Source organism: Hibiscus syriacus, unplaced genomic scaffold, assembly GCF_006381635.1.
Source record: "Hibiscus syriacus cultivar Baekdansim isolate YM2019G1 unplaced genomic scaffold, ASM638163v2 tig00005929_pilon, whole genome shotgun sequence".
In the NCBI taxonomy this organism is placed as follows: Eukaryota; Viridiplantae; Streptophyta; class Magnoliopsida; order Malvales; family Malvaceae; genus Hibiscus; species Hibiscus syriacus.
The window spans coordinates 588,343-606,561 of NW_024062071.1; the positions used below are offsets into that span (position 1 = coordinate 588,343).

Here is an 18,219-nt window from a genome sequence, read left to right on the forward strand (position 1 = left end):
ACTTAGAAAATAAGTCTAATATGACCTTTTGACCAATGTTTTTCGTCGTTAATCGTTATGGTATTAGTATAATAATTCACAGTGTTGACATGACGGTTCATTGTGTTAATATGACAATCCATGGTGGTTGATAATGTTACAAATATCATGACATATGAGCTAAATTAGTAGCTCAAACATGCTAGAGCCTAGATGAATTATCACATCAGCATCGTAAAATTGTCATGTTAATATCATAACAATCAAACAACGAAAAGAGTAGTCAAAAAATTACATTATGTTTGTTTTCAGAGTTAAATGGTCATATTAAGAGATAAAATAATATAAGGACCCTATCTAATTTTTTTAAAAAGTACAAGGACCAAGGACCTCAATTTTCTTAAAAGTGCATAGATCTCTAATGTCTTTTTGTCAAAAAGATATTTTGATTAGAATTATGAGTGTTTTGTATGAATATATATCTAAAACACAAGATAGGAAACAACAGAAGTACAAACTACTCGATCTTGTACTCATGTTTGTCGCGTATACTATATTATAATGTTCGGGTGCGTTTGGTTCACGGAATGTAAGATTATCAGTAGAAATAAAAGATTATTAGAGAATATGATTACTGAGAATGTTGTATTTTATGTTTGGTTGGTTTAGCAGGAATGTAAGATTACCGTGTTTGGTTAAAGGAATAAAAGATTATTAGAATGTATATTTGACCAAATTGTCCTTATTATATATTTATTTTTTAACAAGTTGAATTCTACTATAATATTACTATAAGATATTTATATATTTTTCTTTAAAAAATTTAAATTCATAAAATTTAAATATTTTTTTTTACAAAATTGAAAATATAAAAATGTTTAATAAAAGGGTAAAATTTTATTTTAACCCCTGAACTTCATATAAAATTTTAATTATAGAATTTTTTTGTAAATCTAAAATAGTTTAAGCATAAATTTATAATTTAATCTTCGTAGAATTTTTATTATTCAATGACAGAAGGATATTTTTGAAGAAAAAAAATTAAAGGCATTTTAATCCAAAACACCGATAATCCAATAATTCCTAAGGGAATGAGGGTAATGACATTCCCGGTAATATACCACAAAAATCCACTGTTGGTAATAAAACATTACCGGAAATGAAATTACCGGCCAACCAAACGGGGGAATGTAGATTCCATTCCCCCGGTAATTCCACATTTCCCGAACCAAACACGCCATTCATGTAATTTATTAATAAGAAGTATTATCACGCTCAGATATGATCATATGAAGATTCAAGTTTCAAAGCGTGCAGAAGAATGAAACAAAATATGAAAATGTAAATACTCTTATCATTACAAAACAGATCAATCTTTGTTGCTAGCTTGGTGTATGTTTATATATAAATACAAGTGAATACGTAGAGCTGTTCATCAACCCCATTCTGGGTTCAGGAATTTTTCAGATTCTGGAACAGTTCAGGAAGATGCGCATTGGTAAGTTTAGCCTTCTTGGAGAACTCCTTGTTCTTCAGCTTACGCTTGGGCTTGGAGGAAATGCCCTGCACTTGGGCGGCAGCTCTTCTTTTCGCTGTGTTCGTAGCAGGTTTCATTCCATTCTTCTGGAGATCCTTCTCAATGTCGAGCATGTCTCGTGGCAATTCGATTGACCGGAATAATTCTTTAAAGTCATCGTCCACCTTGATAGGTACCCTCGGATCATTTGGGAAGGCAATGTCTTCCTGAGAGTCAAAGTTCCATAACAGCCAGATCTGACCCGCAGCTTTCAGAGCCTACAAAAAGAACAAGAAGAAGCATATTTGCATATTTAAATAGCATATCCCACATGACATGCTACACTCGTTGCTTTTATGAAGTTCAATTATCTAACAAGATCGGATATGGAAACTTAAGTCTGACTTAATAGTAGTAGGAAGTGAAGGAAAATATAAACTTATTTATACCTGCAAGTTTTCCATCACATTAGGATATGCATCCTTCAGATCAATTACAGCAATACCTTCAATAAATTTCCGAATCAAAACAAGAAGTTCGTTCTTGTTCTTTACATTGTGCTTAGCCTGTAAGGATAACATATGGCAATGCTTGTTATTATATACATGCTGAGAACAAAAAAGAGCAAGTCTATCATAAGGCCAGAACATCAACTAAGTAAACGTCACCTTGTAAGAGAAGCGCTTTCCATCAAAATTTACTTTAGGATTTTTCCTCAAGCCCTCAAAGACATCTTGGTTTCCGTTGACGTCAACATAACATGCTTCATTGATCTGTTCGGGTGTGTACGCTTGCCTTGTCTGCAACCATCAATGCATATATTACAGCCTAATTAAAATTTTCAGCTCCTTACAAAGCGATTATCACTAATTATCTTCTAAATAACATGATAGTAATGTCAGCAGAAACAAACATGTGAACAATCCATAGAAACGTCAAGTAGCACTTTTTTCAAGATCCAGGAAAGTGAATACACCATAAAATCTCAAGTCCCTGGCCGTTCTTTGATGTAAAATCAAACCATCAACATAACTACTCGAGGATAAATAATATAATAGAATCCCACACCCGAGCTTCCTAGACACATTGAATAATGTTTCTGATACAGTAAAGAACACCGACCCGTTTCAACTTAAAAAGGTTACGAAGGAATATAACAGCGCTCCTTTAAGGACCTACTGGTTACTATTCCAAACTCTGACCCCAGAAAAACTTGAATCCACTACTCTCAAAAAAATTCTAAAACATGATTGAATTTGCTCGAATTACCAACCATGAGAAATGCAGGGTAAAACTATCGCAACTTCAATGCGATGAGAATAACAGTAGAAAACAGCACAGAATGTACACAATAATCGGGACCAGGAGCAGGAAACTTTAAAAGACTAAAGTTTGTACAAGGATTTCTCCTTCATCTAGCATTTGTATGAACATTGCCATCAATTTTTTGCTGCATGACAGATTCATGCTCCAAGCCAGCAAAACATTACTTTACCAAGGATACTCACAACAATAAAGATCTTCTACGCATGTTAACAAGGTAAATACTCTGATTATAGCATCAAACGCATAAAGATTAAATCATAAAGGTTTATAAAAACCTGAAAAAGAATGTCAATAACACGCTTCATCTGAGCTCCAACAGGAGCTTTCCTGATGCTGTTAATATGCTGGAGCCTCTCGGTATCATTGGAGAATTTGATAGGTGCAGAAGGCCTTGCAATGGGCAAGGGCGAGGCAGCAGCGGGTGCCGATCTCGCGGTCGCGTTGCTCCTGGATGATGATTTGGCAGCAATGTTGGAGAGCATCGACTGACACTTCTCCTGCTGACGTTTAAAGCTATCCAATTTCTCTTGCAAAGCCATAGCTCAAAATCTTCTCAACCGTCAGAGCTCCCAAACCTGGAGACTAAACAATTTCGAGAAGAAAAAAAAATCAAAAGGGCTCGCCGGTATGCTATGTGATAAAAAAATTCAACAAAATCCCAATTTTTTATTCTACGAAGCTACCATGAATCAAAATTCCATGACTCTACCAGATAAATTTCATAATATAATTGAATTCTCAACATAAGCATCTATAAAAAATAAAACCCTAACTTTTTATCAGTCAAAAATTGCGATTTGAAACGCTTTTTTCATTAAAGAAAAGCAATAATTCAATCAATAGAATACACTAAAAGAGGAAGGAACCCAGACCCTCGAGTTTGTATGCCTTTGCTTTCTCTTCTCTCGCTTGGGGTTTTTGGGTACTTCACTTCCCCTTTTGTTTTACATAGTTGGGCGAGGTCCTCGAAAATAAATAAGTAACAATGTAGGGATGTGATCGTAAACCTCTTTCCACGACGAAGAGCTTTCTCCGAAGTGCCTTTTTCTTTTATTTATTATTATTTTTCACTAAAACATTTATCTAAAGGGTAAACTACAAATTTGTAACTAAACTTTCATATGATTTCTATTTTACTCATCGTACTTTCAAAAATTTCAATTTCCTCACTCAACTTTATAGATTGAGTTTTTTTTTTGTCACTCTGTCGTTAAATTTCTCATGTCGTTATGATGTGTCTTAGAAAAATAATTTTTTAATCGTTAAAATAAGAGTAAATTACAAATTTGATAACTAAACTTTCATATGGTTCCTATTTTACTCACTCAACTTTATAAATTGTTTTTTTGGTCAATCTGTTGTTAAATTTCTCATCTTCAACGATCATCCACCATTATCCATTATCCTCATCGTTGAAACCATCTCTGATCAGCGGTGGCTCACACCGATTGGACGGTGACCGTCACCGTTAGTATTGATGTGAGTGTCAAGCCACTGCGACCAAAACCCTAGTGGTCGATTGTCAAGGCTCTCCGCGTTCGTCGTATAGAAATCGTCGAAGGTTCGTTGGGAAACCAAAGCTTCCCATTAATTTTCGTCAATTTTCGGCCACCCTGGTCGTCCGTTCGTCTCATCGCCGCCACTGCTAAAGTTCTCTCCTCTTTCCGACCAAAACCCAGTCGATTTACCCTCTCATCGTAACTGCCTAAGTTCGACGTTGTTTTTCGGCCACCTCGTGTTCGTTCATCTCCCCCGGCTAAAAACTCAATCTATAGAGTTGAGTGAGCAAAATTGAAAATTTTGAAAGTACGGTGAGTAAAATAGGAATCATATGAAAATTCAGTTATCAAATTTATAATTTACCCTTATTATTATTATTATTATGTAGAAATCTGATGTGACATGTTTAATATTAAAAAATTTCACGTCAATAAGTTGTTAGTGATATAAAGTGGAGTGACAAAAAAGTTCAATTCATAAAGTTTAGTGAGTAAATTGAAAATTTTGAAAGTACAGTGAGTAAAATAGGAATCGTATGAAAGTTCAATTACCAAATTTGTAATTTACCCTTATCTAAAATTAAATTAGGTAAAGTACATATTTATTACCTAAACTATTAATTTTATTACATTTTAGTACTTAAACTTTGAATTTTCAAAATCATACCTAACGCTTACTTTTTTGTTTCATTTTAGTACCCGCTGTTAAAATTTAGGTACTAAAATAAAACAAAAAATTAATAGCGGGATACCAAAATGAAACAAAAAGTTAACAATGGGTACTAAAATTAAACAAAAAGTAAACATTAGGTACGGTTTTAAAAAAATGAAAGTTTAGGTACTAAAATGGAACAAAATTGATAGTTTAGATACTAAATATATAGTTTACTCAATTTAATTTTACGTTTTAAATTTTTAGAGTAATCCGTGACCATATAATTCATTTAAAATTTAATTAAAGGTAAAAATGTAGGGTTTGGTAGTTGATTATAAAAATTTTAACAAGTTTCACTTTTTTTTCTATTTATAATTCAAAAATAATGAAAAAAATATTTATTTTATTTATTTATAATAAATTAATCACTTAATCATTCATTATTGAGGTAGTAGATGTGGCACGTTATTCTTTTCATTTGTGTACTATAGCTTATTTGTTAACTTTATTGCGTATTTATATTTATACAATTAGGGATAGAAATGAGACAAGACATATCATAAGTTATTTGAGTTCAACTTAATCAAAGTTCGATTAATGCTTAAATCAAATCGACTTCGATTTGAGCTTGAAATCAATCTTATCTTATACCCGAAAGTCTAGTTTGAAACCAACATAGAGTCCGGATCCGAAGCTTATTTGGACAATCATGTTCATCCACAATCTTTGCATGTTTCTTCTTCATTTTGTCGATTTAATCATTATTTTAATATAAAATAATTTAATTATTCAATAAATTAATCTTTAAAGTAAAAATGAAAATACGGATGAGGCTCAAACCTAAAACTTTAGGTCCAATAATACTTACTAGTTGAGTCAAGTTTAATCATTATTATTTGATTATAAAAATATTATTGATTGAACGTAACAATGTTAAATATTAGGGTAAACTACACAAACGGTTTCTCGACTATATAGTATCGCTTTATTAAGACACTCAATTATTAAAAGTTACAAAATAATCTTTTGACTATAGAACGTTGCTCTATTAAGTCTATCGACTATTAAAAGTTACAGAATGATCATCCGACCATTCATTATATTTCAAACTCGTCATTTTTCGTTAAAAATTGACGGTTGTCTAAGTTAGATGTTAACATGATGACTAGGATATAATAGTGTTTGAGATTCTTGGATCAGATTTTATTATATCACAGTTAGACCGCTAATGTTCAACTCAGAATATCATCAATATTTTAACATAAAAGGATAAGTTTGGAACATAATTAATAGTCGGTTGATCATTTTGTAACTTTTAATAGTCGATGGACTAAACAAAGCAACACTCTATAGTCGGAGGATCATTTTACAACTTTTAATAGTTGAGGGACTTACTAAAGTAATATCATATAGTCAGGGGACCATTTCTGTACTTTATCCTAAATATTATTTGAAGACATGTATTTATATATGACATTCATTTAGAAGAAATGTCGGTGGAACATGATGATGTTAAATACACTAATGTTTTAAACAAAGGAGATATTTTTATTATAATCGGTTCATTATTATGTTATTGTTAGGAGCATCATTCTTGTTATGATTGCATGCTTATTGGACTAGTTTAAAACTTACCCTTTATCTAGATGAGTTATATATATGATTGATCGATTGATTTAGAGCATTGGAATCAGCACGGGGAGAGACGAAGACAACTGGGGTGGAAAGTAGAAATGAAAAGAAGAGAAAAGGTAAAAACTAGTTGTTTGGTTGGCGAGAAAGTGGTTTCTTGATCGTAGCGCCTTGACTAAATAAAGCTTTCTTCTTCATTTGACTAAACCTGCTTAATTCATTTTCCTGTCCTTGCTTTACTTTCCATGTCAGCCCCCTTTGGCTGCTTTTAAGGAGGCGCCGCTCATAGGCTTCCACTCTGTTCTGCACCGGCATTCTTTTGCTAATAAGGTGCTTGTTTTTGATCCTTTGCGATTTGATTTGTTGTTGCTCGGATCCTTTCGTAACCCGAAAGAGAAACCCGGTTGCCATACATGAACACCCAAGACTGTTCTCAAGGTTTTTGCAGCTTGTATTGTCCTCAATGGTGCTATATCAACTTCCCTCCTCCGGCTCCGGTAGAGTTTCCCGATGATGATTCGGGCCGTAACTTCTCTCCCCTCATGATCGCAGTCATCGGCGTTCTAGCCTGTGCTTTTCTGCTGGTGAGTTACAATCTGATACTGTATAAATACTGTGGGAAGAACGTGGACTCGAGTCGCAGAAGAGAGAATCGCGGCGGCGGCGGTGATGTGGTGGACGAAGATCACGACCCGTCTACATATCAGCCGTGGCAGGCTTCGACCGCCGGTTTGGACGAGGCTGTCATCAACTCCATTACGGTTTGCAAATACAGAAAGGGTGACGGCTTGGTCGAAGGAACGGATTGTTCTGTTTGCCTCGGTGAGTTTTTAGAAGATGACAGTTTAAGGCTGTTGCCTAAATGCAGCCATGCTTTCCATGTCCATTGCATCGATGCATGGCTTAATTCTCATTCTAATTGCCCTTTGTGTCGCGCTAATATAATCTCCGTTAGCGCTTCACCGCTTCCGTTGCCGCCTCCGCTTACCGAAACCCCTTCCGACGACATAGCCACTGCCGACGATATAGGCAACGCTCAAGGGAGGATCACCATGATCGAGATTAGAGAAGAAGGTGATCAACAACAGATTAGAAGATCAGTTTCCATGAACCATTTATGTCAACCCCAAGTTTCGGTCGCCGAAATTTTGCTCACGGATCAAGAGGAAGAGAGCCGGTTGCCACCCGGTATCGCCGGATCATCGTCAAAGCAATCCACAGCAGCCGGTAAGTCTAGCAATAAAATGAGGGTCTTTGATTGTGCAATGAACCCTGTTGCAATGAAGAGATCATTTTCGAGTGGTAGGCTCTTTCTTGCTAGACAAGCAAGAGTAAGATCCCCTTCTTTTCCTCTGTAAAAGTAAACCCTACTGCCATAATTTTGTAAGCCTAAGTGCAATCTTCATATGAAATCAAGAGATATCTCGATGTTTTTTTCGAACATTTGTCGTTTGCCTCCGCGATCGTAAAGAACATGTGTAATCTGTTTACGATTCGGGTTGACATTCGAGATAGTATAGCAAATATCATAGTTTTTGCTTGTGATTATCCGGACTCGATTCCATGACCTAATACAGGTACCAAACCCTGCAACTTCATTCTTCATCTTCCACAACATAAAAACCAAAGTTGAAGCAATTAAATGGAAGACATTGATTTGAATTTCTATTGACTATACATAAATGAACAAAAGAGAAACAAAGTTAATCAAACATAGACAACCGATTCCGGCTAAAGCTTAATTTCGGGTTTTTCGGTTCCGGCTAAAGAAACGATGAGAATTGAGAAATGTTGTCACATTTTAGTTGCAGTAAACTCTATGTCAAACTTCCTACGATAAGGTCAAAAAAATCGCTAGAAACTTAAACTTTGACATCTCCTCGGTGTGTCTCCGATGTTTCACGGAAACGTTGGTTCTTATAATAGGAGGGGCTCGCAAAATCGCCGAATGTGATACAGCTTCTTGCGATCTTGTGTCCCTTACAATTTTTGTTTCGATATGTTCAGGCATTCTCAAAGTGTATCTATCCCCTTCTCTAGTCCTAGATATAGTGTGGCCGGTTGAATTCGATCTCGAAAATTTTGGGATCCTATGAAGTCGTTTTCTTGTATCGAAGAAACCGGTGCTTCGTCTTCTCCGTCACCAACTGTGACGCCATCGGTATCTTCTCTAATGTCGATGCAAACAGCATCTTGTAATGGACTCTGATTTGCTCTGATTTCGTGCATGGGATTGCTACGAACAATCAACGGAGACTTGTCTAATGACTGCCTAGGTTTGTCGAGCTCCCCGCGACAAAACGGACAAGTCTTATGCGATTCGAACCATAGATCGACACATTCTTTGTGGAAAACATGGCAACAAATCGTCAAAAGTCTAAGCAGGTTGTCGTCGTTGAACTCACCTAAGCAAATAGCACATTCTAGGCCATACTTCTCGCGACGGAACTCATTGACGGTCGAATAATAAAATGTAGGGTAAGTTTCTATTAGTTCGGAATCAAGTCCGGTATTCATATCGGCACCCGCCGCCAACGGCACCCGAAGGATTCTGCCGTCAACTCCACATACTAACAAGGCTTTGCAACATGCACCTACAGAAGCATACCATGAGAAAGGAAATTGCGAACAAGATGAGCAAGACTACCGATATAATTATAGCCAACGGCGGCGCCGTGTTCGATGAGGAAGGTTCTTCGGCGTGACTAGAAAAACTCGACATTGAATAAAGATGGTGCCGGTGGCAGGAGTGTAGATGGTTCCGGCCGAGTGTTTTCGCATTGATGAGAGACAATGGGGTTGATTTCTTTTGTTCGGTGGTTGTGTAGAACGAAGAGAAAAGCATGGCGACATTGTCATTGTGTGTTTGGAGCCTGAAAAAAGTGGTGCAGCTTAATTTGGAAAGTTAATTTGTTTGGTAAGCATTTTATTTATGGTATTGAGCGAGTCCTTGGTGAGAATGATGTGGAGCCATCTCCTTGTATCGGCTCTATCTCCTCTCGTAACTATGTATATATTCACGTAAAGCTCCCATTTCAATGGCCGAACTGTAAACTGAAAAAGAAAAAGTTTGAAAGAGAAAAGAAAAAAAAAGGCAAACGCGCGTTCCAGCTATGCAAGCTGTGATTTTGAGAGGTGGTTCGATTCCGGTCACGTCACCGGGGCTTTCCAGTTCTACTCTGCCACGAGTTTCTACGCTTTTACGTCAAAGTTCATTTGCCGGGATTTACTCCGGCGAGAGAACGGTCTTTGGCTCGCCCTTGATCTATTTGCTTTCCCCTATGGATAAACGGAGGCCCAAGGAAACACGGCCGAACATAAGGTGAGCGATGTCCGATTCCGGTATCGTGCGATCGGTGAATAGGGTTCCCGTTGGATCTCGGGGATTTTCGGCGGGGATACCGGAGGAGGAGTGCGTGTTGGTCGGTGAAGTGGATAGGAAATTCCGAGCGTTGGTGACTGGGAATGGAAGTGATAAGAAGAGTTTCTCGCCGGAAGTCAGGATCTCGAAGGAGGAGATTGGTCACTCGGGTGACGGTCAGGGAAAACGCGGGAAGTCCGGCGGTAGTCACGGCGATGATTCGTACGGTCATAAGATCCAGATCGGTGATTATTATAGTGAAATTGAGATTGAATCCTGCCGATTGGCTTCTACTCGGAAACTACGGCAGATTTTTACAGAAGGTAAATATTTTATTATCAACAAGATTACGCCTAATTATGTTACTTAATATTTTGAATTATAAAAGTGTTGGTATCTCTATTTTTTTAAATATTTTATTGTTTAATAAGTTTCTAATTTTTTTTAATTTAATATTCTAACTATAACGCTTTATAATTTTTTTCCCCGCAATTCATTAGTCTTTTTAATATTATCGTCGTCATTCTATCTTCAGACCTCTCATTTTGTAAATAACATTATATTATATAATTTCATATAAATAACATTACAAATCTTTATTATATATATATAAATTAGTTTATGACATTTGCATAAATAATCATTAATTTGATATTATTTTTAGTATTTTAGATTTTAACGTTTTATTTTTTGTCAAAATAATCATTGTTAAAATGTAAATCGTTAGTTGACTAACGATTAATATATGTTACTACGTTATATTTTTATACGTACTTAATTAATGATTCATTAAAATTATATTGAACATGTGTCATGATATTCAAAGATATAGCACGTCAAATTCAACCCGGACTATTGTCATGTTGTGTTTGGCTTTGATTTTGAAGGTGGAAAAAGATACAGAGAGAGCGGAGGAGTATTACGGGAGAGCGATCTTAGTGAGTCCCGGAGATGGCGAGATATTATCGTTGTACGCTCAGTTAATATGGGACCGGCACGGAGACAAGACCCGAACTAGGTCTTACTTTGACCGGCCATTAATGCTTCACCCGACGACTGGTAAAAACTCACTATCTTTACATTTTACTCCTTAACATCTACATATTTGCAAAACAACCCCAAACGCACTTTTCATTTTCATTTTTATCCCTCTGGGGGATATTAATTCGCAGCATGGTGCTGGGATCTTACGCTCATTTCATGTGGGAAGCCGAGGAAGAAGATAACGAAGAAGACGAAACGGGTGACAAATTCGGATTTTCTCCTCCTATAATCCCAGCCTTTTAATCGCTTTTTAATTTATCACAATCTGATCCTCGTACTTTACGAATAGTGACTAATTAATCCGGTTATTGATAATTATTTATTTTAAATCCAATAACTTTATCATGAAAATCAATATTCTTTATCCTATTGAATTGATTTCTTAGAATTCGTAAAGTATGAGAATTGATTCTCATAAATTAAAGAGATTTATTTATTTATCTTTATAATTTAAAAGGGACCGATTTATCAATTTTAGGTTAACCATAGAATAGATAATGTTTTTGTGTAATATTATACTAATGCTAACTTTAATATAAGTTTTGATCTATCAAAGCTGCTGCTGCTGTAGGAAGTATGTGATTAGTTGACTTTAATCCCTCAGCTATTATGCTGTACATGTATTATGTTTTTACATTAATATTGTAACCCCTATATGACGGCACATAACTCTAACAGAAATTAAACACGAATGAGTAAATGAAAACAAAACTCAGCCGCTTTCGATTTGGCTCTCGGAGAATATGTTTTGTAAGGCTCTACTGTTCAATTCTACACTTTCATGGCAGCTTGTTTTCATTTCTAACCTTGTGACAAATTTGGAAGAATAGAAACGATTGAGTTTTCAATTCTCGCTATGAACAACCGACGGCTCTTCTGCATCGAAGCCTCATTTGGGCACTCCACATCTGTCTACAACTTGCTTGGAGAATGGTATCTCCAGTTTGCAGATTCAATCTGACAGTATGGAGGCTCTAAAAGTCACTCAAGCTCCTTCGGTGTCTTTGAGCTCGATTCCCCTGATTCGTTCTATTAATAATATGATGATGAAGGTCCGGTCCATCAGGTTCGTTCTAAAGATCAACTTGTTAAATTTTTTATAAACTGCTCCAGTTTTGTATGTTCCAATCCTCGTGTGCTGAAATCTTGTTTCTGTGTTTGTGGCTGTTGAATGCGACAACCGTGATGTTTTCAGCTTCATCCTATTCCGATGTATTTTGTTGTTTTACATTTTTGCTAAAGATTTTACTACCTCATGCATGTACATTTTACTAGCTCCGAGCGTTACTATCTGCAAACAAGCTCCCCGAGTACCTTTCAGAACTTAGCGTCTCGTTGATGCTAAAAAAGTTTGAATGTGTCTCCGGTGAACATAGAAATGCTGTTGCTTGAACTGAATGACCGGTTAGAAAACGACGTCAACATGAAAGATGAAGTTTATAGAAGACTTTGGTGTGTCCTTTGATTATCTCATCCCTAAACTTATGTTACAGGCAACAGGGACCAAACTCTCCATTTATTTGACACAATATACTTTTCATGTTCTTTTCCCAGAAAACTCTACTAACTGAGGAATTTAATGCACACTTAATAATATGAAAACCATTAAGGATGATTATAAAAGACAGTAACAGATATGAACAAACAGCGGGGAAAATAATAAGAATTTTACTCGAATATCCCTCAATCCACCAAGTGAACATGCAGGTAAATATTCAACAAAATTGACATTGATTCTTCAAAAAAGTTTGGGCACTTCTAAAGAAGAAAAAAAGAGAAGGAATCTCAGTGGTGGCAACTGGCAACCGATCTGAACCCCAAAGGGAACCGACAAAACCAGGAGGGTACCTATCAACAAAGCTTTCTCATATGCCCAAAAGCTAAAATCACACAAGCTTTCGATCTAGTAGTGACAAATTCAACAAGGGGTAAAATTTATATACTTGTAGTTTTCCTATATATATATATATATATATTCATCCATCATTGATCAACTTTTGACTATTGAAACTATGATGCGAGTGTGTGTGTGTAAACAGATTTTGCAAGATCAAAGTTAGAACCAAAAGTATTTCCATGCTTCTACATTTCAGAATTTGCATTTATATACAGGCAGACCTTCCATGCAAAACATGAATTTGAACTACAAAATATCTATCATATAGATTCAACTATTTCAATTTACCTGCCTGCATAAACACCATCCATACAAATCATGAACTTGAACTACAAAATACCTATCATATAGATTCAACTATTCCAATGCCTGCATAACAGATTTACCCCATTTTCGTTGTGCAACCACCATAATACTAAGACTATATAGACTTGTATCTTCCTCAGTATCCTTTTCCAGAAGCCGCAACACATTCAAATCAGTTCGTCGCAGTAAATTCTGCTTCACGGAACTTGTACCGATATCAGAATGGACTGGTTTACTTCCATTAACCAATGAAGGCAACACCTCCGGTCCATCTTTAGCCCTCTCGTCTGGTTCCTCATTGACTCTCTCAGCATCTCCAACTCTCTCATTAGCCACCAGTTCCTGATCGACTCTCTGATTAGCTCCCAGTTCCTGATCGACTCTCTCATTAGCCACCAGTTCCTGATCGACTCTCTCATTAGCTACCAGTTCCTGATCGACTCTCTCATTAGCCACCAGTTCCTGATCGACTCTCTGATTAGCCACCAGTTCCTCATCGACTCTCTCATCATCACCAACTGTCTCATTACCTATAAGTTCCTCATTGACTCTCTCATGATCATCTTCCACCCTCGGATTGCCCCATGATGGCAATACCCGTTTTCCCTTTGTTTTGACCTCAATTGCCCTCGAATTCGAATCAATCTCACCGATGCATCGGACCTGATCAATATCACCCACAATGTTCTTATTTTCCCCAGAGTTTACTTCACCATTGTCAGTCTCAAGCGCCGGTTCTGGAGAACCACCGGGACACGGATTAATGTTCCTCAATGATAGCAATAATGCCACAGCATCACTCATTTCCAGAGATTCAGTCAGCGAAGATTCTTTTCCCGAAACCCAATTTTCTTCAGATTCCACTTCCATAAACCCTAAGTCCGTATCTCTCCACAAATCAACGACACTCTCGCCGTCCACCTCTATGGGCACGGTTTCACGGTCAACACCACTCCCGACCATTCGGGCATCGCTGCAGTTATCAAAGGAGGAAGAAGTGGACCTGAACTCGGGAGGAGTGTGGTAGATCTCCTGGTCTTCGGCAACACTAGATTGCTGATTTGGCAGTTCGTCTTCCGGTGAATCGGGAGCGGAAAGCATTTTGATGCCGTCAATTTCGACCGGAACATCAGCCGGATCCCGATCGCCTTCGTTGGAGTTATCAGAATCCGGCACTCCAAAATACGGGCAGCGTTGCAAGTCGGACGCCTCGGGAGACGACATCTTACATTCATCGATTAACCAACCGAAAGGATCGTCGTCTGCGCCCATCTAAGATTTCGATTTCCTTTTAGTGAATAAAATGATTTTCGAATCTTGATTCTTCCTTTTGTCTTTTCTTATTCCACGAACCAAATCCTTTACCTTTAACGGCGTGAAGGGAAAGCTTTGTTAAATTCTTTTGTGAAAGTAACTTCTAGGTCCCTCTATCATTGAACTATGTCAATTTAGCCCCTCAAGTTTAATTGCATCAATTTAATACTTCTTTACAATAGTAAATAGAATTAAATAAGGTCCAATTCTAACTATTTTACATTTATATTTAAATAATAATAATGATCAGTGTTTTTTTTCATAGTTCAACTTCAAACAAAATATTTTCATTTACTAAATTAGAAAAACTACAAAAAAAAAGTATTAATAATATTAAACAGTAATTAACATTTTCTAAATAGGAAATATTAATTTTATAAATAAATCGAGAAAAATAGAGATTTAAGTGGATACAAATATTTTCGGACTGATGGACCCAGAATTAATTTTAGTTTTTTGTCTAAGATTTAATGTGCTTATATATACTCTTATAGGGTTAGTGTGTATTTTTTTTTGGTTGTCCTTCCTATTGGAAAACTTCACATTGACTAATTTGGATTGATCCGTGTCTCACAATAAGTGAATTTTCCAATAGAGATTTTGTGCATGCACAAAAACTCGAGCTTATAATTTAATATCGATTACTTATAATATTTCGTAACAACTTTGATCAATAATTCAATATACTTTGATTCAATCGCCCCCATGAGCATTACCTCATTTTCTTCTGTTTGTGTTTTAGGCCCTCGTAGTCATTGTCATTGTTTGACCTCAATAATTGTTCCCTTTTTATATGTGCTGTTTGTTTATAATTAAAAACAACAACAACTCGTTTCCTCGTTTGAAAATCCAAACTCCCATTAAATTAATGATTATCATATAAAAATTAAGCTTTGGGGCCAATTGTAATGGTTCTAAAACAATGCTCTAAAAGTCTAGGGTCAATTCTATAAATAATGCATGTCAGAGCCTATTGCATATCTTCCAAAGCAGTAATGGAGAAAACCCCTTGGTTGAAGCTCGGATTTTGGGTCGTCCTATTGCTTATTTCATCTTGTTAGTAATCTTCTTACTATATTATTTTCATTTCGATCTGAGATTTCTCGTGTCCGATGATTACATGAACTCTGATTATATCCGGAGTTGAAATCATGGCAAGCCCTAGTTACTATTGTTCTTCTTGTGTTATTAGCAGTAACTGTTGATGAAAAGTAATATGGTGATATTTGAATGCAGCAAACTGGACAGTGTTAGTCTCCTGCAGAGAGGTTGGGGTATGTGATTGTCTCCCATGTTGTTTGCCTTGTCCTTGCGGTGCAGCCACCAAAATCGATGACGTTGTTGATCAAGTACTCGCATGTTCCAGCCATGTCGAATGTGCTAATAAATCATGCCAATTCGGCCATAGCTTTTGCGGAGCTACCGGTGTTTGTACTTGTTCCCACGGCCAAAACTAGCTTTCCTATAGCCTATAATAATAACGATGTCGACTACCGATGTCACAGTAGTGCGTGCAGCATCGATAATCGTCCCTGTGACGGGGACCTGGTGTTACACTAAAATAAAGCACTACAAAACTCGATTTATTGCTTAAACTCGAAAAACTTGTTCGATTATGCTCGTTTACCTAGTAGAAGTAACTTGGTTCACCTCTTTAACTAGTAAAGAATGCTTCCCTAACTTAAACTAGTGACTATTGGATTATTGACACATATCATCATTTTAGTCATTTAATATTACAAATATTTAGATTATTCTAGTAGGTAATACTATAAATAATATTAAATATTACAAATATGTAAAAAAAATATGAATATTTTTATACAATCTATTTTTATATTATTCTAGAGTATTATTAATATATATATAAACATTAAATGAAATATATATCTTTAGGATTCTAGAGACTCCAATGGTGAGGCTTTCTAATTCTTTGATTAACTTTTATTTATTTTTATATTTTAAATCATGTTATAACTAATGATTATGATGTAATTCAAGCGAATTGAAGTTGAAGTTGAGTCTAATTTTCTTAATATTCATTTATTTTTAGTTTATTGATCTATTAATTTAAATTGAATATTATAAAAATTTATAATTAGAATGATTTTATTAATTTCATTTATAATTTTAAGATTCAAAGTTTGTTCGAAAATTTTAAATTTAATCAAAATAAATTTGAAGATAATTTACACGTGATTTATACATGATCATATATATTTAAATCAATTTTAGTCTGAACTCTTACATTAAAAGATATTATATACTTAAATGTATTTAAATTTACATATTTTAAAATATTATAATAACTATTATTATATTAATTTCATAATAAAATACAACTAATTTAATCCATAAAATTTGTCAATTTTTTTATTAACCGTGTGGTATTACTGGTATAAAAGGAGAACATACAAAAACCATTTTCATGAAAATACCCTCAAAACACCAATACTTGAGGGGAACAAAATATCACACATCTCATGCATCTATTTTTTTTAATGAGATAATTACGATTAAATATATTTGAACTAATGATATTTTAGACATAATATTATTGTTAAATGACATAATATTTAATAGATAGTATTAAAGTTTAGGATATATTAAACTTTAGTATTTCAACTATTACTTTTGTTTCATTTTGATCATCTAATTATTTTTTCAAAATATTTTATATTTAGTATTGATTTTATTTGGTCATCCATTATTAGAAATTTAACAGTAGTATTGACATATCACCATATGATAATGTCATGTCATCATTGAAAAAAAATATGTTGGTAGATCTGCTAATTTTTTAACAATATGTGATTAAATTGAAACCAAAAAAAAAAAGTATGATTTAAAAATAATTAAATAATTAAAACTAAACTAAAATAATAATTGAGATACTAAACATGTAGTTTACACTAAAATTTATGTGTAATATGACTATATTTATTTTATTTCACATTAAAATAATAATTGAGATATTAAACATACATACTTAATTTTTTTTTTTCAAATTTAACGTTAAATTTCGAATGTGGTACTAAAATGAAATAAAAATTAAATTTTAAATATGATTTTAAAAAACAAAAATTGAGGTACTAAAACAAATCAAAATTGACAGTTTAGATGCAAAACGTAAAATTTATCCTATTTTATTTCGAGGGGCCGGCAACCAGTAGAAAGAAAAAGGACAATTTGATAGGTTATGACCATAATGGTACCATTGGCAGAGTTAGAGGGTTCATTTTTCAATTTTAATCAAATTAATCGACTGAATTGAATTAGTTTAATTAATCCGATCGATCATCAAATTAGTTCGGTTGAAGAATAGCTAATATTTTATTCACTATTTAGCTATGGTTAATTCGATTAAAAATTAATTAATTAACTAAATTAACCGAGTTAACTGAAATTATTACACATTAAATATATATTTTAAGCTCAAACTCATTAAAATTAAGACCTAATTATATTTTAATCCAAAAAATACTTCTATTATAGTTAAATTAATATAATTAAAAAATATTAAAAAATTTAATTAACTGACCGAAATAACTAAATTTTATTCAATTCGATTAATATTTTAAAAAATAAATTCAATAAGGTCAACGTCAAAGAAAAATTAAATTAATTAATTAATAAAAATTTAATTTGATCGATGTTCAAAATAAACGTTTCAACACAGCTAGACAGAAT

General features: G+C 34.6%; 3 protein-coding genes and 1 pseudogene across 4 annotated transcripts; 2 read left to right on the forward strand and 2 right to left on the reverse strand.

The window, feature by feature from the left end:
- Positions 1 to 1,313: 1,313 nt before the first annotated feature.
- LOC120200178 (general transcription factor IIE subunit 2-like) lies at positions 1,314 to 3,798 on the reverse strand. Of its 2 annotated transcripts, none has more exons than XM_039201080.1 (5): positions 3,694 to 3,798; positions 3,097 to 3,396; positions 2,164 to 2,295; positions 1,945 to 2,061; positions 1,314 to 1,773 (listed from the first exon to the last, which is right to left on the reverse strand). In XM_039201080.1, exons 2-5 carry the CDS (start codon positions 3,358 to 3,360, stop codon positions 1,432 to 1,434), a joined length of 855 nt encoding a protein of 284 aa, XP_039057011.1. In that variant the 5' UTR covers positions 3,361 to 3,396; positions 3,694 to 3,798; the 3' UTR covers positions 1,314 to 1,431. The 2 variants fall into 2 exon arrangements, with proteins under 2 accessions (XP_039057011.1, XP_039057012.1); XM_039201081.1 differs by having other exon boundaries at positions 3,097 to 3,403; positions 3,694 to 3,790.
- A 3,099-nt stretch (positions 3,799 to 6,897) lies between these two features.
- On the forward strand, positions 6,898 to 8,020 carry LOC120200023 (E3 ubiquitin-protein ligase Os04g0590900-like). Its single transcript, XM_039200969.1, has one exon. The coding sequence runs from the start codon at positions 7,021 to 7,023 to the stop codon at positions 7,963 to 7,965; it is 945 nt and encodes a 314-aa protein (XP_039056900.1). The 5' UTR covers positions 6,898 to 7,020; the 3' UTR covers positions 7,966 to 8,020.
- A 437-nt stretch (positions 8,021 to 8,457) lies between these two features.
- On the reverse strand, positions 8,458 to 9,572 carry LOC120200041 (annotated as a pseudogene).
- A 141-nt stretch (positions 9,573 to 9,713) lies between these two features.
- Positions 9,714 to 11,265, forward strand: LOC120200025. Its single transcript, XM_039200970.1, has 3 exons — positions 9,714 to 10,291; positions 10,856 to 11,027; positions 11,141 to 11,265. Exons 1-2 carry the CDS (start codon positions 9,937 to 9,939, stop codon positions 10,984 to 10,986), a joined length of 486 nt encoding a protein of 161 aa, XP_039056901.1. The 5' UTR covers positions 9,714 to 9,936; the 3' UTR covers positions 10,987 to 11,027; positions 11,141 to 11,265.
- Positions 11,266 to 18,219: the final 6,954 nt, after the last annotated feature.